The sequence below is a fragment of the Sminthopsis crassicaudata genome, chromosome 6 (assembly GCF_048593235.1).
Source record: "Sminthopsis crassicaudata isolate SCR6 chromosome 6, ASM4859323v1, whole genome shotgun sequence".
Taxonomy (NCBI): Eukaryota; Metazoa; Chordata; class Mammalia; order Dasyuromorphia; family Dasyuridae; genus Sminthopsis; species Sminthopsis crassicaudata.
Genome location: NC_133622.1, coordinates 16991884 through 17012329, shown reverse-complemented (window position 1 = coordinate 17012329; position 20446 = coordinate 16991884). Strand labels below are relative to the sequence as shown.

Sequence of the window (20446 nt, the reverse complement as noted above, 5' to 3'; positions counted from 1 at the left end):
ACCTCCCACCCACCATCAGCGCATTTACAAGTGAACGTTTTCCTCAGGTTCTCATTCATTTTGCAGAAAGAAATGCAAACTAGGGAGAAGCAGAGCAGGGGGTCCAGTGCATTAAAAGGTTGATGTCTAATGAGCATCCATTGGTCTTTATTGGGGTTCAATCAAGAATTTCAAGACTTTGGGCTGATCACTTGGTTCACCCTTCACTTTAGTATCTTTTTCACTCAAGGCACATCACTGAACTTCCTAGTGGCCCACACCATTGTCTAACTATCCAAGTTGAAGAGGTGTCAACTAGCCTTGATGGGCAAGTCCTTCATCCTCCATTCCCTTTATTGATGAGTTCACAGGTCTAGTCCCAAAACAGCCTTCCAAACAACCCAAAGAAAAACAGACTCGGAAAAGAAATGCTGCACCTAGATGGAAAACTATATCACATTGCTTGTCATCTTGGATAGGGGAAGGGAGAAAAAGTGTAGTTCAAAATCTTATAAAATTAAATGTTGAAAATTATGTTTGCATGATTTGGAAAAAATAAACTACTATGGGGGAGAAGGGGACTGGAGAGGGAATCTGGAGTTGCAACGGAAGTATCTTCCTAGCCTCCATGGGACTTCTATTATATGTACTTACTCCCTACCCAACAGCTTTGCAGCTCAGAGCTGCTGCCGGGACTGCTGGCACTAGCTGTGACTTCCAGGCCGATTCCTCTTTCACGTCAAGCCACAAGTCAGAAATGACCAAACTGTCCTGGTCAGTAGAGGCTTCCCTTCTCCTCAAGGAGTTGCAGGACCAATCTATCATCTTCCAATTCTGGAGGGAATCCCCTGTGATAAACCAGAAAGCCCTCACTGGGCCTGATCTGCACCTACTGCCCTTCCACATTATTCCTCCAGACTAGGAAATGTGACCTCCAACATTCAAATGCACAGTGGAAAGAATCTATCCAGCAAATTGTAGATCATACTTTGAGATTGAGGAGAGAATTTCATTGAGTCCCATTATTGTTCTATTGGAACTCTCGACTTCTGGTATTTATCTAGTACTTGTCTTAACATTTTAATAACAATTTCAGAGAGAATTTGAGGGGGAGGAAGGATGAGTATGTGAGGTGAAGTGTCACCCAATTAATCAACCAACAACTTTCCTTTAAACATCATCCTTTTCAGATGGGAAACCATTTTTCCCCATTTACCCATCAGTTATCATTCTTTCAGCACTCTGTGTTAACTAAGTTAACTAAGGACTATAGATGTGCTATTTTCTATTCTTGTACATAATCACTAAAGTCCTTCAAAGGTGAGCTCAAAAATTACCTTTTACTTGATACTTTCCCTGAGCTCTCTCTTTCCCTGTCTTTCTCTGTGTGTGTGTCGCTCTGTCTGTATTTTTCTGTCTCTCTCTGTCCACTACCTCCATCACTACCTCACCCAGGGGTGAATTTCTAACAAAGTACAAATACCATTATTAGGAAAATCTAGGTGCTGCACTGCATATGATGGTACACTTGGAATGAGGAAGACTTTCAAATCTAACCTCAAGACACATAATAGTTTGGGATCCTGATTGCCTCAGTTCCTTAACTATAAAATGAGCTGGAAGAGGAGATGCAAAACACTCTAGGATCTTTACCAAGAAAACCCCAGATGAAGCTATAAAGAGCTGGGCATGACTGTACAAACAACAATATTCTAGGCATAGTAAAAGTGGGCAAAAAGAGGGCAAGAAATAGGAACTTTGGGGCTCCCTGTGGAATGGTAGAATGAACACTGGATCTAAAGTTAGATCACTTGATCCTAACTTTCTCTGTGACTTTAGAGAAGAGTTATAGCTCACAGGTATACAGCATTTACTATGTTCTAGACACTGGGTTGAACGCTTTACAAACATCTCATTTGATTGTTACAATACCCCAAAGTCATTCCCATCTGATCATGCTAGAAGTTTGCTATCACTTCAGTGCATTTCACTTTGCTTGAATTTGTGGACGACTTTCCAGGTTTTTCTGAAAACATCCTGCTCATCATTTTCATAGACCAATAATATTCTATCAGAATCACATGACATAATTTATTCATCCATTCCTCAATTGATGGGCATCCCCTCAGTTTCCAGTTTTTTGTTCTGAGAAGAGAGCTGCTGTAAAGGGAAGGAACTTTGGAGTCATATACTTAAGGCTCAGTAGGACTGATTTAATCCTACAGCAAAGTGTCAACTTGTAGAACTATACTAAGTGCAGGTAAAGTAAATATCTTTATCTTAACAATTCCACTGAGTTAACACCTTATTTTAAATATACTTCTCTAAAGTTATGGCTCTCTACATCACCCCCATTCTTATGTTTTTGAACATAGACAGGCAGGGCCTCCCGACTTCTCAGGGAGGTGAGAACCCCCAAAATGAGAGCCCAAAATATACTACAAAAAGAGGTGTTAACTCAGTGGAATTAAGAAGCCAATGGGTACCTAGTTTACATGTACTTAGTATAGTTCTACAAGATGACACTTTGTTGTAGGATTAAATCAATCCTACTGAGCCTTAAGTATATTTCTCCAAAGTTGCTGCCCTTTACAAGCTGGTGAAAATATTTTTGTAGGACCTATAGGTTCCTTTGGTTTCTTAAAATATTTCATTCAGGATTCATGGCTACTAGTGGTATTGCTAGGTTAAAGGATATACATGATTTTATAGCCCTTTGGGCAAGGTTCATATTTTTAAAAAGGGGATTCTTACAGGGACTAGATGACTTATAATGTTTCTTTCAGCTCTGAAATTCTATGATTCTAATAGTGATGTAACCCTACTTTCTCTGATGCCTCAGTTACTTGCAGGACTCACAGTAGGTTAGCACTTGGTAGGTGCTTGGCAAATATTAGTTGAATGAATAAAGAAAGAATTAAATCTCTTTCCATTTAGCACTGGCCCCAAGAAAGAAATGAAAATGTTCTCATAGTTTTATACACGTTATCTTTAATTTATTCAGCAAAGAGTTAGTAAGAATCAGCTATGTGAGAAGTTCTCTATTAGACAGTGGGTAAATGAAAGTAAAATGAAAAATGAAAGCAAATGAAAGTAAAATGAAATGAAAGTAAAAAATAAATAAATAAATGAAAAGGCCTTCATTCAATGAGCTTACATTCTACTGAAATTTTGCTATGAATTTTTACTAAAAAAAACAAACAAACAAACAAACAAAAAAGCAAGCTTTTGTATTTCTTTTTTGCGTTTTCTCCCTGCTTTAGGGCTTTTGCTGGAGCCACTGTCCACAATTTCTTTAACTGGTTGTCAGTGGTGGTGCTGCTGCCCATGGAGATGATCACAGGCTACCTCTACTATCTCACCGATGCCATCGTGAAAATCTTTAATATCAAGAGCGGGGAAAGTGCCCCTGACCTCCTGAAAGTAATCACAGATCCATTCACCAAACCCAGGGAATGAAGGCTCTATTGCTGATTTCACAAGAGCAAAGTGAAGCTAAGATAAGCTTTCACCCCAAGTCTCCCTGGCTTTGGGTCCAATACTGTCTGGGTCACACACCCCTACCAGCCAGCTGTATTCTTACAAAACTAAACAGACTGGCCCAGCTGACTGCTGCTTTCCTGCTCTTAAATTGAGGAGCCCACAGTGGTGCCCATGATCTTTCCCATCCCTTCTCCTCACTCCCTGCCTCCTTATTTCCCTTCCCTCTCCCTGATTGGCTCCCAGTGTGTCTCCATGAGACTTCATGTTGTTTATTCTGTTTGATTTCAGATTGCCCTGTGCCATTTCTTCTTCAACTTGTCTAGAGTTCTTCTGTGGTACCCAGTCCCGTTCATGCGCCTGCCGATCCGTCTTGCCAGGGGCCAGGGGAATATCTCGGCCACTACCGTTGGTTCGCCATCTTCTACCTGATCATCTGCTTTTTCCTAGCCCCAGTGGCAGTGCTTGGGCTTTCCCTGGCAGGCTAGACTGTGCTGGTGGGTGTAGGGGCACCTTTCCTATTTCTGTTGCTGGTGATCCTAGTGATTTGTATCCTCCAAGCCCTCTGCCCTCAAGTTCTCCCTGACACGCTGCAAACCTGGGACTTCTTGCCCTTGTGGATGCGCTCCCTTAAGCCCTGGGATGGCCTGGTGTCCCTCCTGATGTGCAGCTGCTGCCGCTGCGGGCTGACCAGATGCTGCAGAAGAAGCAGAAAATGTCCAGAAGTGGATGAAGATCAGGAAAAGACAAGTAAAATCCCCCTCAGGGGCCAAGAGGGCCATGAGGAAACTGCAGTAACTATGGAATTCCAAGCCAGGCATCCAGACACAGGAGCAAAGCTAAGAAGACCAGGAAGGATGGGGGAACCCCTGATTTATTCTGGCAGCTTGCCTCAGTTTGCCTCTTTATAAAAGAGACCACTCTTTCCATTCATTTTACCTAGTACATACCTTTCTTCCCTCTGATTCCCTCCCACCTAATTCCAGCTAACTGTTCTCTCCCCAAATTTCCCATTTCCACAGAGTATGAAGGAAAAGGGCACCTGGACTGAGGAAGAACAAGCATTCCCCAAATCCCATGTCACCTATTTGAGGACATATGGACCCTTATCCTGGTCTTCCACTGTATGTAACTCTTCCTGAACAGATGTATAGTCAGCGAATTGTATAGTTTTTCTATTGGATAGTAAATAACGTGTATGAGCCTGATTTTATATTGCTCACCTTTGGAAATACATAGTCAATATGAGCAAGAACATCTGTATGTATTGTAAATTTTGTCAAGTTTATAATAATTTTATTAAAATTTTTTTTTCAACAATCACTACCATTCATTGTTTTTGCTTAGTAGAATGTGCCACATAGGAGAAGTCCTCAGTCAACTCCTTTTTACTTCATTTCTTTCTTTTTTGTTTACATGTATAATAATTCCAAATATATTTCCATATTTGTAACATTGTGCAATAAAAATCAGATCAATTCAATCCACATTCAGTGTGCATGGTTTTTTCTCTAGTTATGATGACATTTAATTACTCCTTTTTTTGGTGTACTTGTAAGGTGTGAGGTACAAGTTTTTCTAGAAAATAATTTTCAAGAATATGAGAAACACCTGTGATGTAGGGTAGATTAAAATTTTTTTATCATCTTTATTTTTTTTTAATTTTTAAATCAATTTTATAATTATAGCTTTTTTGACAGTAGATATGCATAAGTAATTTTTTACAACATTATCCCTTGTACTGCCTTCTGTTCCGAGTTTTCCCCCTCCTTCCCTTTACCCCCTCCCCTAGATGCCAGACATTCCCATACATATGAAATATCTTATAGTATATCCCAAGTACAATATATATGTGCAGAAGCGAATTTTGTTGTTGTTGCAAAGGAAGAATTGTATTCAGAAGGTAAAAATAATCTGGGAAGAAAAACAAAAAAAAATGCTAACAGTTTATATTCATTTCCTAGTGTTCCTTTTCTGGGTGTAGCTGGTTCTGTCCATCATTGATCAATTGGAATTGGATTAGCTCTTCTTTATGTTGAAGATATCCACTTCCATCAGAATACCTCCTCATACAGTATCGTTGTTGAAGTGTATAATGATCCCCTAGTTCTGCTCTTTTCACTCAACATCAGTTGATATAAGTCTCTCCAAGCCTCTCTGTATTCCTCCTGGTGTTCATTTCTTACAAAACAATAATATTCCATAACTTCATATACCATAATTTCCCCAACCATTCTCCAACTGATGAACATCCATTCATTTTCCAGTTTCTAGCCACTATGAAAAGGGCTGCCACAAACATTTTGGCACATACAGGTCCCTTTCCCCTCTTTAGTAATAGACCTTATTCCTGATGGTTTTTTCCTTTCTTTGGCAGATAATGCCCATTTTCCTATAAGTAAGATAGAAGTTCTGTCATCTTTTTGTGAAATTGCATTGATGGAAGAGCCAGTGATGGAAGAGCCAGTGGAGGAGCAAGACCTACAGGATGTTCCTGACTTTAGGGACTCAGGGATCGAGTGGTCAGGTAACGCCAGCTCCCCTTCTGTTATTGTTCAGTTCTCTCTGCAATTTTCCTGACAAAGCCTAGAATGCTTTGCCATTTTCTGTAGTGACCATGTGTATAGATAAGGAAATGAGGTAAGGAAGAAGTGACTTGCCCAAGGTCATACAACTAGTAAGCCTCTGAGATCCAATTTGAACTCAGGAAGATGAGGCATTGTTGGCCTCAGAGAAGAGCTGGGGCTGGATTAACAGCAGCTAAGGGCTGAACCTCCTAGACCTGGCTAGAATCATTGGAACATTTACAAAAGCAAAACCGCAGCCTGCCTTCTCCTGGCTAGAAAGAGGTGGGACAAGATTCCAGAAAATGCCAGATCCTTTGTGTGTGTGCTTGTGTGTGTGTGTGTGCACCTGCACAAGAGCAAGCTTTACATATATGGACACAATAACTAAAGCAATTTGTATAGCTTTTAGCACAGGGGCTGGCACAGAGTAGGTGGTGAATAAAAGCTTATTCTCTTCCTCTTTGTTTTTGCAGAGAGAGACACCACAGGGAAAATAATTGCTGTCTTCAGAGAGTTAGGAAAAGGGATCCTCCTCCTGGGATTTCTCTACTTCTTTGTATGTTCCTTGGATGTTCTCGGCAGCGCTTTCCAACTGGTTGGAGGTATGAGAAGCGATATCAGCACAGATCAAAAGTTTCTGCGTGGCTTTTGTAGCTTTAGAGTTGATTTTGGTTCAGCATGTAGCCAACCAACTGGCCAACTCAACCCAAGTAATGTCCCCTTTCTTAAACTCTTCCTGGCCAAGATGTCTCATCTTTTCATCCACTCCAGAGACATGGATGCTTCTCCATTCTTTCTGCCCTTCTCTCTTCCCTCTTCCCTACTTACACTCTAGTCTTTGGGGAAAAGACTAGGGAATAGGAATCAAAAATTTGTGTGGAAGGATGTGATAGTTGGGCACCTTAGGTCATCAGATAAAAGTTGTGTTGAGGGTGACCCTCTGTATCTTTGCATTGATGTCTGAATCATAGCTTTGGATTCAGAGATTGGCATCTGTGTTAGATGCATATTTGGATGTTAGATGTTGTGTTGGCAACAGAAATGGTTTCAAGTGGAAAGAGTGAGAAGTCAAATTTGTCCCCGGAAAGCAAATAGAAAGATGGAGGTTGTTTTTGTCCAAATCCGCCTCCCTTGGACCTTCCTTAACTCACTCTCCACAGATTCTTCCCAATCTCCCCCCCTCTGTCTCTATCTCTCTCTTTCCTCTAATAACCCATATCAGGAAAGGGAATAAGTATTTATGTGTCAAAGAATACTCTAAACAAATTCAGTACTGTGAAGAGGAAATGAGTTCAAATCTTATCTCGATTCCTAGAATTCTAGCGAGAGAAAAAAGGAATGACAGAAGAGAAAACCAAGTAGGTGTCTGAAAAGTAGGACAGGGCCATGCTGAGGAAGCCGAGGGCAAGTCAATCCCTGCCTATTGTCCCCCAAATACCCAAAACAAACAAAAACGAAACACAATTTCATGTAGCATATTGTTGGAGTAAGACACTAGACAGAACAGAATTCCGATTTTGGCTCTGCTACATGCCATGGGACCTCATGCAGTTTTTTCATTTCTGGTGCTCAGTTTCTTCATTTATAAAATCAGAGGACTGGACAAGATCTAGGAAGCCCCTTCCTCCCTCCCTTCATTTCCTTTCCTTTCCTTTCCTTTCCTTCCTTCCTTCCATGTCTTCTTTTTTCTTTCTTTTAGAAGCAGACTGGATCATCTGAAAAGCCCATTCCTTCCTTCTGTCTCTGTCTCTCGCTTTTGGCTTTTTTTCTTCATTCTTTCTCTCAACATAAGTCATAAAACAATGTGCATTAAAAATGAATAAACTTTTAAAAGTAATGATATGTCAAAGTTTAATCACTCCAGCTTTGGCTATCTGTTAACTAAAATGGAGATGTTTGAATTCCTATTCATCTATAATAAAGGATATGTCCTGATCAAAATAGTAAGTGAAAAAAAAAAGGCAAGTACTATACCATCTCTGAAGTTCCTTTCTTTTTTTTCTATCCTGTCTTCCTCCATACCAGTGAGTTTTCCTATTTCACTCAGATTGGAAGTGTAACAGCCACTCACTCTTCACCTGAGCCTGGTGTCTCTCCTTAGGCATGGTGGTTTTCCACTTCTGCAGGCTCATCCTATTGAAGCCAGGCTTAATGGAGACACCTGATGGGCTCATGAGCTTTGTAACACCTTAGAACTTCAGGGCTCCAAGGATCCACCAGCCTCGGCTCCCTAGGAGCAAGGACTACACATGTCAACCAACAAACACAGCCAGTTCCTCTCCCCTTTAACATTCTAGGAGTGCTAGTCCTCCTGAGATGAGCTTCAACTCCTTTTTGGACTTAAAAGTGTCTTACTTGCCTCTTTTTAGATCTCATGACCTTATTTTTCATACTGAGAAAGAGAACTTCCTAGTTCCTCTAAATATCAATGTCTGTGTACCTTTAAAACTACATAAATATCAAATTAAGATAACTTTGGTCAAAAATTACAGTCCTTTGGGGATCTCTGAGCATGGAACTCTAAAGGAAAAAAATAATCAAGCAACTTCTGTGATCCAATCTTCTTAGACAATGTCTTTCCAAAAATATGTCAAAGCACACCATGTACACAGATCACATGAATAATCCAAATGGAAAAAGACACACAAAGTGTAAAGGAGATCAGTGAGGTACATAGCTTTTGTATTTATACTATGCTTATGAACAAGCTTAAAAGATAGTACAAAAAATGAATGGGAGAAGGAAATGGCAAACCACCCCAATATCTCTGCCAAGAAAATCCCAAATGGAGTCATGGAGAGTTGGGACAGAACTGAAAAACTGTTCACCCCACAATTCCATTGGGAGTTTACTTTAAACTTTATTAGTAAAGTTGTTTACAATACTATTTCATTGGCGGTCTGTCCTATAAGAGGTTCCATATATGTTTCATTTATCATATATATCAATTGTATAAGAATATATACATGGTGCAGTATTGAGTCATCTTATTTTCTTTAATGTTTTAATAATGTGTATGCAAAGTTGTGATTTATCTCCTCTTGACCATCAGATATGTTGTGTTTTTTGAGATTTAATTTTAAAGTTTTCTGCAGTTTCATTTCGTGTAATAACTTTTCATAACCTATTGTTTTTGTAATTCAGAAGCTTGAAATGTAGATTTAGAATATGTGTTACATAATTCTACCAATAAAGATGATATGAAAAAGAACACATTTTACTCTACCGTACAGCACAGATGTTTCCTCATAATCTTAAATTTTTCTAGAAAAACTTATGACTTACACCTTACACCTTAAAAGTACACCTAAAAAAGGAGTAAGTAAATGTTATCCATACCTAGAGAAACAACCATGGACACTGAATGTGGATTGAATTGATCTGATTTTTATTGCACACTGTTACAAATATGGAAATATATGTGGAATTATACATGTAAACAAAAAAGAAAGAAATGAAGTAAAAAGGAGTTGGCTGAGGACTTTTCCTATATGACACATTCTACTAAGCAAAAAGAATGAATGGTAGTGATTGTTGAAATTTTTTTTAATAAAATTATTGTAAACATGACAAAATTGACAATATATACAGATGTTCTTGCTTATATTGACTATTTAGATAAAAGATATTTTATAATTAAATATTTCCTTCCAAAGGTGAGCAATATAAAATCAGACTCATACATGTTATTTACTATCCAATAGAAAAACTATACAATCGCTGACTATACATCTGTTCAGGAAGAGTTACATACAGTGGAAGACCAGGATAAGGGTCCATATGTCCTCAAATAGGTGACAGGGGATTGGAGGAATGCTTGTTCTTCCTCAGTCCAGGTGCCCCTTCCCTTCACACTCTTTGGAAATGGGCAATTTTGGGGAGAGAGCAGTTAGCTGGAATTAGGTGGGAGGGAATCAGGGATTCAGAGAAGAGTATGTATTTGGCAAAATGACTATAAAGAGTAGTCTCCCTTATAACGAGGCAAAGTAAAGACTTCTGAGCTGCCACAATAACGCAGGGGTTCCCCCATCCTTCCTGGTCTTCTTAGCTTTGCTCCTGTGTCTGGATGCCTGGCTTGGAATTCCATAGTTACTGCAGTTTCCTCATGGCCCTCTTGGCCCCTGAGGGGGATTTTACGTGTCTTTTCTTGATCTTCATCCACTTCTGGACATTTTCTGCTTCTTCTGCAGCATCTGGTCAGCCCGCAGCGGCAGCAGCTGCACATCAGGAGGGACACCAGGCCATCCCAGGGCTTAAGGGAGCGCATCCACAAGGGCAAGAAGTCCCAGGTTTGCAGCGTGTCAGGGAGAACTTGAGGGCAGAGGGCTTGGAGGACACAAATCACCAGGATCACCAGCAACAGAAATAGGAAAGGTGCCCCTACACCCACCAGCACAGTCCAGCCTGCCAGGGAGAGCCCAGAAACTGCCACTGGGGGTAGGAAAAAGCAGATGATTAGGTAGAAGATGGCGAACCAACGGTAGTGGCCGAGATATTCCCCAGGCCCCTGGCAAGACGGATCGGCAGGCGCATGAACGGGACTGGGTACCACAGAAGAACTCCAGACAAGTTGAAGAAGAAATGGCACAGGGCAATCTGAAATCAAACAGAGTAAACATAATGAGATCTCATGGAGACACACTGGGAGCCAATCAGGGAGAGGGAAGGGAAATCAGGAGGCAAGTGCTGGGGAGAAGGGAAAGATCAGAGGCTCCAGAGAAATTTTCCATGACTATTTTCACTGTGGGCTCATCCATTTAAGAGCCAAGAGGGAGAGCAGCAGGCAGCTGGGCCAGTCTGTTTAGTTTTGTAAGAATACAGCTGGCTGGTAGGGGGGCTGGGACCCAGACAGCATCGGACCCAAATCCAGGGAGACTTGGGGTGGAAGCCTCTCAGCCTCACTTTGCTCATCTGAAATCAGCAATGGAGCCTTCATTCCCTGGGTTACTGTGGACGTCCAATGAGATCATGTTGTCAAGAGCTAGGGAACCTTTCATGCACCCTACAAGTAAAAGTCCTATTATGGCCTTGTGGAAAGAACAAACCATCTCAATGGGAGTCTGAAGACCTAGCTACAATCTAAGTCAACAAGTATTGATCAAGTACCTCATGGATACAAAGCCCCATGCAAAGGGAAAGCTCCTGCCCACCATCAGCTTACATTCTGCTCTTCTGAACTCTTACCTTATGACCTTGACCTTTAGCAAAACCCTTGTCCTATGTACAAAAGGAGAACCAGATGATCTCAAAGATCCTTAAATCCTATGAAAATGGGCCTTTTTGCAAAGGGCCATGCAGCAAGGAACAAAATTCAAGGAAGAGCTCAAGTCTCAGATTACAAATGAATGAAGTTGAATATTTGAGCCACTTTTGCTGAGCTCCAAAAGAGTGATTTCTGCTCCTGAGTCCTTCTACAGGATCTCTTGTTTGTTCTTTTGCTCCTATCCACCAGATTTTCATTTTTCATGACCTGCAAAATAATGCTGCCTATCCTCTGGGAAATACCATTTCCGTGATGGTGGGCAAGTCATTGAATCTCAAATTAATTTAAACTCAAATTTACAAAACGAGGGGAGATTGGACAGGATCATTTCTGAAAGCCCTTCTCTCTCCACACTCCGGACCTATTCCAAAGCACCTCCTGACTGGTCCTTGGCTCAAATGCTTCCTCCACGTACTCTGTTCCTAAATCACACCTCCAGGGCTACCTTTAAATCTCTGATACCTGTTGCCTTTCTAATGCATGAAGGATAAAAGTAAAATCCTTGGTTCAGTTCTCAGGACCCTCTAGAATCTGATCTCACCTGGCTTTTTTAGCATCACCTCAGCTGCTTCTAACCATCCAGCATCCAACAATCCCATCCTCATCATTCATACTACCACTATCCCTGCCATCATCACCATGCCAGCTTCACTGGAATCTAAAAAGATGCTCTTCACTTGCCATATTCCCGGGACCTTTGTTCCCCACCTTCCTCCTCTCAGAATGCCTTTCCTCCAGCTTTCTGCCCAAACGGATACTCAGAATCCCCCAAAGCTTCTTTCCCCCAGGAAACCAAAGGTCCCCTCTCCCTGCCCTGCACACAGAGCTTGGATCTATACCAGTCACCTAGCAAGTAACAGCTGAGATTCAAACTCAAACTTCAAACAAGTCAGACATTGTTTCCACCTATTCTCGTTTTCTGACTCAAAGGAGGGCAAAGGGGGAAGTTATCCATACCAATCTATGTGGGGCACAGGGGACTGGTCGCAGATGGGGGTGAAACTTCACCATCCTCATTTGTTTATTAAGACACAAGCTGTAGATATCTGGTCATTTCTTAGGAAATTCAGCTCCTTAGAACAAGAGCTAGGAATGGTTCTCTAGCCCCCAAGTCACTGTTCAGAGGCAGCTGAGACCTCGGAACCAACCAGCGACCCTTTGGGATATGGAGGATTTTTCAAAAAAGAAACCCGGGTGCTTATGGGAAGGATGGAGTAGGAAGTTGAGGAAAGAACAGAAGGTCCCAACTGTGCATTCTGACCTGGAGAGAACCTTCCAAAGTGCTTCCAGGGCTGGCCAGTGCACCCAGGATGGTTGTGGTGGTGGTGCCGAAGTTGGAGCCCAGGGTCCGGGGGTACGCTCTCTCCAGGCTGGTCGCTCCGATGCCTAAGGGGGGGAAACACAGGTTCAGTCCTGGCTGGGAATGACTCAGCATGGCAAGACCAATGTAAAAATGGAGACATGGACATGGGCAAGGGGAAATGTGGGAAAAGGGAGAACTCACCAACCAGAAGAATGATGGTAGACATGAACACAGAGCTGCTCTGCACCAGAAATGTACTCCCAGCTCCAACAAGAATGGTGAGGTAGTCCTTCAGCCAGGCAAAAGGAAAAGGAAAATCTGGGGAAAAGAAGAAAAGGCCCCGTTTGTCCACTTATCCTGACAAATCGCTATTTCATCCTTACCAAAAAACCTCTGGGAGGTAGATTCTATCCTCATCCTAACAGAGGAGGAAAGTGCGGTAAACAGAAGTCAAGTGACTTACTTGTAGGATTTGAATTCATATTCCTTTCTCTAAGCCCTCTGTGCTATCTCTTACAGTTCCTTCTTGCCTAATAACTGTTCTTTAATTTTATTAATAACTGTGATGATTTTTAGGATTTTAATGAGAACATCTGATTATTTTTGGTGGCCAGAGAGGGCCACCACAGCCATGCTCTGCCCGCTTGATTCCTTTTCCTTGGACATTCTTCTTCTGTGTTTGTGTATAAGGTAGGAGGGAGATGGAGCAGCTTGGGACAATGATCCCTGGCCAACTTCTAAGGACAGTGACATTTCTAGAGCCCTTTTGTATTTACAATGACCTTAGCGATGATTTCTTTATTTAAAAATTCATTTTATCAGAACATAGAATCTTCAAACTTAGAGACAGAAAAAGTAGAGGACCAGAGGAAGGCCCAGGAAGGGTGGAATTCTACCTGTATTGATGGTCTTCTTAATCACCGTAGCAATTTGTCCCTTGAGCATGGAGTTCAGGACCTTGACCATCAGGATCAAACAGGTGCACAGGACCAGCAAGGAGAGGGCCAGGAGAATGAGTCCAATGGTCAGGTCAGAGAGACTGACATCCACAAGTGCGTGTTTGCCTGTGGGAACCAGAGCAGCCACCCGTCATCATCTTTCTCTTCTTCATCACTTAACCCAGAAACAGTGTTCTACCCAGCACTAGCTCTTACAAAAAGTGGTTGTAATTCAGCGATTTATACAGTCCTCCCCAAAAGATCTCAGGAGATATTGAAATTAATTACAAATAACACATAGCCCTGGTCCCACACAGATTTTATAAAAAGCCATTTTTGATTTCTAAAAAGACTTAAAATGTGAGGACATGAGGGTTAACTGAAAGATTTCCTACTCACACTTTGCAATGTTCTGTTTATATGTTGGGTTCATGAGGGTCCAGGAAGTGTTCCCATTGGTCCAGGAGAAGCTGGGAGAGTTACAATTTTCTGAGGGAACTGTAACGTTTCTTAATGCCTAGATGACACAATAAAGGAAAAAAAGCTTGTTATTGAAAATGGCATTTTGGAAAATTCGATTTTACTGCACATGGCCTACTAGCCAATGAATCCTCACTTTCCCCGTCTTCTCTACTCCACCTTCCCCATAATGCTTAAAAGGCCTTCTGTCTCTGTGCTTGGTCCATAGACCATGGAGCATCTAAAGTCCAGACTCTGGGTTACTTCTGAAGGTCAGCCGGGCTGCGCTCAGCCTGAGCACTGTTACCCTGGAATGGGGACCTGAGCATCACTTGCTTTAGCTCTGTCTTAGAGAAGCATTCTGCTCCACAGAGTCTGAGGTAGAACTAAGGCAGGGTGAGGAGAGCTTTGGTATAGAGCTGATATTTACCACATATTTTGCTGTTTTACACCAAGTCTTTATCAGGCTCTTGTTTTTGGCTGCCTCATTTCCCATAGCAATTTCATTTATGACTTTTTTATCCAGCTGGAAAAGCAACACACATGAGGAAAGAGTTAGCTTGTTCCTCACCTATAATTTGTGACTGAAAAGTTACTCTCCCAGGGGCTCCAGTGCACAGAAGACAAAACCCTGATGTACATAAAAGGGACACAGATTGGTCTCGTTCCCCAAGGACCTCACTTCTACATGGGACTGTCTCATATTAACCTGACCCCCATCAGGTCAGATAGACCCTTTTGCCCTATTCTGGGGGGCCAGTACCACCAGCTCCTTGAAGCCTTGAAGGGGCTCGCATTTGGTCATCATATCTCCCAGTGCCTGGTTCAGAAAGGCAACAAAGCAACCAACAAAACAGTGATTGGGCCCCAAATGGCAGAATGGAGGTGCTGAAGAACACAACTGCCAATGTGGAGGGCCAAGCAAGCCCTTTAGCTCCACTCCCTCAAATAAAATGGGGGAGTCAGAGCAAGGAAAGGCATGTCTAACCGGCACTACAGATTGGGGGAAGAGACTTAGAGCTCTGCTTTCACAGGAACCTAGTCCACCACTGGCACCATTTCATACTCATATTAAAATCAGAGGGAGTCTTGATGCTCACCCGGATAATGAGTTGGGTGAAGGGATCGGTGATGACTTTCAGGAGGTCAGGGACATTTTCCTCACTATTGATATTAAAGGTTTCCACGATGGGATCGGTGAGGTGGTAGAGGTAGCCAGTGACCACCTCCACGGGCAGCAGCACCAGCACTAACAACCAGTTAAAGTAATCGTGGACAGTCGCTCCAGCAAAAGCCCTAAAGCAGGGAGAAAAAAACAAAGCAATTAATGTGATGGGTTTTTTTCACTCTGAAATTATACCCCCCCACATCCTTTCTTATGGCCCAATAGCATTCCATCACAATCATATGCCATAAACAATGTCTTAGGCCAGATTTTAACTATTCTTCTTAATCTTAATGAAATCATTATCAATTCAAGGTTATTGAAATCGCAGCTGAATTATGTGAACTTCTGAGTAGTTATTCCACACTCTGAAAGAACCACTGGAAGAGCAAGATGAGTATCTAGAGCAGAGTAAAGATTCTCACCTTTATAAAATACAGTTACAGCAGTGATTAAAAAAAAAAAAAACAAAGCTTCATACCTTCGGAACCCATTTCTGTCTCCAGCCTGCATGAGGGCCACGATGGTCTTGGTCACTGGAGTCCCAATACTGGCTCCTATGATGAGGGGAATGGCTGCCTTTACTGTCAGCACTGTCAAAGGAAAAAAAGAAAATGAAAATAAACTAGGGAAATTCGTAGGGAAAAGCTTCAACAAGCCAAGGAATTAACTTAGCAAAAAGTTAGGGAAACTATGAAGACCAAGAAAGAGGAATCTTTTCTACAATGTCTCCAACCAGTCAGTCACCCAGTCTTTGCTTGAAGATCTGGGTGAAGAACAACTCCCTACAGCGGCAACCAGGTGCCCACGGCTCTAAGTGGGGCAGGGCAACTGGACCTTTACCCATAGCAAAAAACGAGACCACTGGCAGCAATGTTGGGATATGTGGGCATGGCTCGGATCGAGACTGTAGCAAGAGCTCTGTCCCAAGCTTGGAAGGATGGAAAATCGGGGAGATGATGACTCTGGGGCACATAGGGAACAATTTCACAGTTCTAAAATTTCGCATGAAGTTCTTTCAAGAGATCCAGTTTGGCATAGGGACTGGGGCACTGGGGGAGAGGGGAACGTGCTGACTCACGTGAAGAGGATACCAGGCTGACAACAATGGATGTAGAGGTGAGGAAACTCTGCACCAGGACTGTCAACAGCATGCCAATCATCAAGCCAGCCACAGGGTTGTTCAACACTGAACCATCTTGGAAAATCTTCCCAGCCATTTTCCCTGCAAAGAGAATGGAAATTTTTAAATTATACATGGTTATATTAGGGACTTCTGGGCCATAGACCAAAGTTAGAGGCCCCTGTGGGGGAAGGAGGAGTGAAGAAGAGTCACTGGCTGCTGAGGAAGGCAATGTGGCAGAGGACAGTGAGGGCTGAATTTGCTTAGAGCGGGGATTGACACATAAATGATCTAGAAATGCCTATTCCCTTTCCTGATATGGGTTATTAGAGGAAAGAGAGAGACAGACACAAAGGGAGGGAGATTGGGAAGAATCTGTGGAGAGGGGGTTAAGGAAGGTCTCCAGGAGGCTGATTTGGACAAAAACGACCCCATTTTTCTAGTTGCTTTCCGGGGACAAATTTGACTTCTCACTCTTTCCACTTGAAACCATTTCTATTGCCAACACAACATCTAACATCCAAAGATGCATCTAACACAGATGCCAATCTCTGAATCCAAAGCTATGATTCAGACATCAATGCAAAGATACAGAGGGTCACCCTCAAAGCAACTTTTATCTGATGACCTAAGGTGCCCAACTATCACATTCTTCCACACAAATTTTTGATTCCTATTCCCTAAAGTGTCTTTTCCCCAAAGATTAGAGTGTAAGTAGGGAAGAGGGAAGAGAGAATGGCAGAAAGAATGGAGAAGCATCTACGTCTCTGGAGTGGATGAAAAGATGAGACATCTTGGCCAGGAAGAGTTTAAGAAAGGGGACATTACTTGGGTTGAGTTGGCCAGTTGGTTGGCTACATGCTGAACCAAAATCAACTCTTAAGCTACAAAAGCCATGCACAAACTTTTGATCTGTGCTGATATCGCTTCTCATACCTCCAACCAGTAGGAAAGCGCTGCCGAGAACATCCAAGGAACATACAAAGAAGTAGAGAAATCCCAGGAGGAGGATCCCTTTTCCTAACTCTCTGAAGACAGCAATTATTTTCCCTGTGGTGTCTTTCTCTGCAAAAACAAAGAGGAAGAGAATAAGCTTTTATTCAACATTTACTCTGTGCCAGCCCCTGTGCTAAAAGCTATACAAATTGCTTTAGTTATTGTGTCCATATATGTAAAGCTTGCTCTTGTGCAAGTGCACACACACACACACACACACACACACACACACACAAAGGATCTGGCATTTTCTGGAATCTTGTCCCATCTCTTTCTAGCCAGGAGAAGGCAGGCTGCGGTTTTGCTTTTGTACATGTTCCCAATGATGCTAGTCAGCTCTAGGAGGCTCAGCCCTTAGCTGCTGTTAATCCAGCCCCAGCTCTTCTCTGAGGCCAACAATGCCTCATCTTCCCGAGTTCAAATTGGATCTCAGAGGCTTACTAGTTGTATGACCTTGGGCAAGTCTCTTCTTCCTTACCTCATTTCCTTATCTATAAACATGGTCACTACAGAAAATGGCAAAGCATTCTAGGCTCTGTCAGGAAAATTGCAGAGAGAACTGAACAATAACAGAAGGGGAGCTGGCGTTACCTGACCACTCCATCCCTGAGTCCCTAAAGTCAGGAACATCCTGTAGGTCTTGCTCCTCCACTGGCTCTTCCAGCACTGGCTCTTCCACCACTGGCTCTTCCATCAATGCAATTTCACAAAAAGATGACAGAACTTCTATCTTACTTATAGGAGAATAGGCATTATCTGCAAAAGAAAGTAAAAAACCATCAGGAATAAGGTCCATTTCCCCAGGGGAGGAGTGGAAGATGGCAATGTCATGAGAGAACAGTACTCACTGCTAGGGCTTCTTTTATCTAACTTTGTCTTTTCCAGATATAGTGGATCTTCAGTGCTCTTCTTAGCATCACAGTGGGAGTTTTCCAATGGAGATAGAGGTAGAGTTGCCATGGTCTGAATAATGAAATTTAAAACAAAATATGCATCACCATTTTAGATCACCATGGACTGCAGGACAATTAATCACACAATAATAGCATCAACAAAACAAAAACCAAAAAATAAGTTCTAGAGCTCATTAAAACTCATTAAAAAACAAAGAAAGAAATGGGGCCATTTTGTAAATTTCATCCATACATTCGGCTTTGCTATTACATCATCCCTTCTCCCTGCATTCATCCTTTCTTTCCTCCTGCCCCAACTTCATAATAAATCACTAATCCTGGTCTTAGTCATTGCCCTCCTGGATTCCTCTACTCTTCCTCATTAATCTCTAACGTGTAAGTGTCTCATTCAAGTATCATTTTACAGATGAAGGAACTGAGGCTACTGCAGAAGGAGTCCCAATATCTTCCAGATGGGAAATAGCAGATCTTCTGCCTCCACAGCCAGCCCCATTCCTACTCCTAACTTCTGCTCCCTCTGGCCATCCTTGCCATCAACACTGCATTAAAATTTTGTATCCTTTCTCTCTTGGCATTAATTAGCCCACTGCCCTCACCTACAGAAGCCTGGAGCTTCTGCACCCTTCTAACATCCAAGGGGATCAATCCTTCCCATGTGCATATTCCCATATAAAAACTGCCTCCCCATAAGCCTGATAATTGGCCCACATCAAAGCCCCAAAGCTACTGAAAAGTGATAGCTCTATGACTCCATTTTTTTTTCCTGCTGAGGCAATTGGGACTAAGGGACTTGACTAGGGTCACACAGATAGGAAGTGTTAAGTGTGGGAGTACACATGTGAACTCAGATCCTCTTGATTTCAGGGCTGGTGCTCTGATCCACTGAGCCTCCTAGCTGCCATTCTTCCATTCAGAAAAAAACCCTCCTTCCAGGGAGAGCAAATACCCAACCATCCCTTCCCCACAAGCCCTGATCCCCCCTCAGGATAACCTTGTGAAATCCCTGGGGATCTGGGCTGTGGGCACACTCTGCCCACTCAATAGACAGCAGAGAGAAATATGTGGATGTCTAATAAATAGCCTGTGCTTCTTTAATCTCAAGAGCTAAAGAATCAAAAGCTGAAATTTAGTGATTAGTGAAAACTGATTAGTGAAAACCCCAAGTGCCTCAGGGGAAAAAAAAGAAATCTGGTGATTAAAAAAGGAGGTAGGGAGGTGCCACAGTGGATTGAATGCTAGGCCTGGAGTCAGGAAGACAACTTCCTGAATTCAAATGTAGTTCCAACCACCAGCTTTGTGACCTTGGGCAAGTCACTTAATGCTGTTTGCCTCAGTTTCCTCATCGGTAAATTGAGCTGGAAAAGAAACCCAACAACACCCTGCAGTAGTTTTACCATAAAACCCACAAATGGGTGAAAGAACGCTCAGATCAGACAGAAGCCGACTGGGCTAAAATTTTTAAACCTCCCTTTGTGCTCTCCAGAAATGCTAGAGGATACCAGGAACCCTCTCGGCCAGCAAGAAGTAGAGCTTTATGTAGAAGAAAAAAAAAATAGAAAGAACTTTTGGATGACTAGGAGAGAAAGGAGAAGCTTTGTCCTGCACCAAAGGTCTCCAGGAGGAAGCAGTGCTTTCCTTTCTCCCTGCCGAATCCCGGCAGGGACGGCCCAGGTTGGCTAGGGGCAGCTGAAGGAAGGCCAAACTCCAGCCAAGCTTACCTGTGGTCTGAGGGATCTGTCCAAGGTGCTTAAAGTGGCGCAGATGTGAGCTGTAGTGGGCGCTGGCTTCTCGGCACAGGGCAGGGGGGGCAGTCCAGGGAAGGGGCCCACAGACTCTCACGCTCGTTCTCGGTCACCAGGGTCCCTTCTCTTTCCAATCCTTAGCCCGGCTACAGGAGCCAGGAGCTCGATTCAGCCCACTGAGAGTTGTGGATACTTCGGTGCCAGTCTCTCCGGAGGCCCAGGAACGTTGCTTCAGAAGAAGGGAAGGAGACGCCAAAGGAGCTTCTTCTTCTGCTCTGGCTTCATGCACCTGGAGGAGCGCTTTTTATAGCACTACTGAGAAGGCGTGGGTGGATAGCCTGGCTGATTAGGGCCCTCTGGACAAAAGCCGACACCATTTACCACCTCAGCTCGTGTTCTCACCTCCTAGAACCCCCCCAGCCACCATCAGCCCATTTCCAAGGGAACTTTTTCCTCAGGTTATCATTCATTTTGCAGAAAGAAATGCAAACTAGGGAGAAGCAGAGCAGGGGGTCCA

The 20446-nt window shown here is 42.8% G+C and overlaps 1 protein-coding gene and 1 long non-coding RNA gene across 2 annotated transcripts in view; both read right to left on the bottom strand.

Moving 5' to 3' along the window:
- Positions 1 to 8099, bottom strand: part of LOC141545633 (uncharacterized) — a 37415-nt gene extending 29316 nt beyond the window's left edge. Inside the window, exon 1 of the long non-coding RNA XR_012483094.1 lies at positions 8001 to 8099. This is a non-coding gene — a long non-coding RNA (uncharacterized LOC141545633). The remainder of the gene's footprint in view (positions 1 to 8000) is intronic.
- A 1777-nt stretch (positions 8100 to 9876) lies between these two features.
- On the bottom strand, positions 9877 to 20021 carry LOC141545632 (sodium-dependent phosphate transport protein 2B-like). The gene is given in 14 exon segments (XM_074272761.1): positions 9877 to 10511; positions 10514 to 10622; positions 12551 to 12675; positions 12794 to 12910; positions 13489 to 13656; positions 13930 to 14047; positions 14420 to 14515; positions 15090 to 15285; positions 15636 to 15747; positions 16236 to 16379; positions 17214 to 17342; positions 17865 to 18029; positions 18122 to 18236; positions 19906 to 20021. Coding segments are annotated over 13 exon segments (2124 nt in total). The 5' UTR covers positions 18234 to 18236; positions 19906 to 20021; the 3' UTR covers positions 9877 to 9978.
- Between the last annotated feature and the right edge of the window lie 425 nt (positions 20022 to 20446).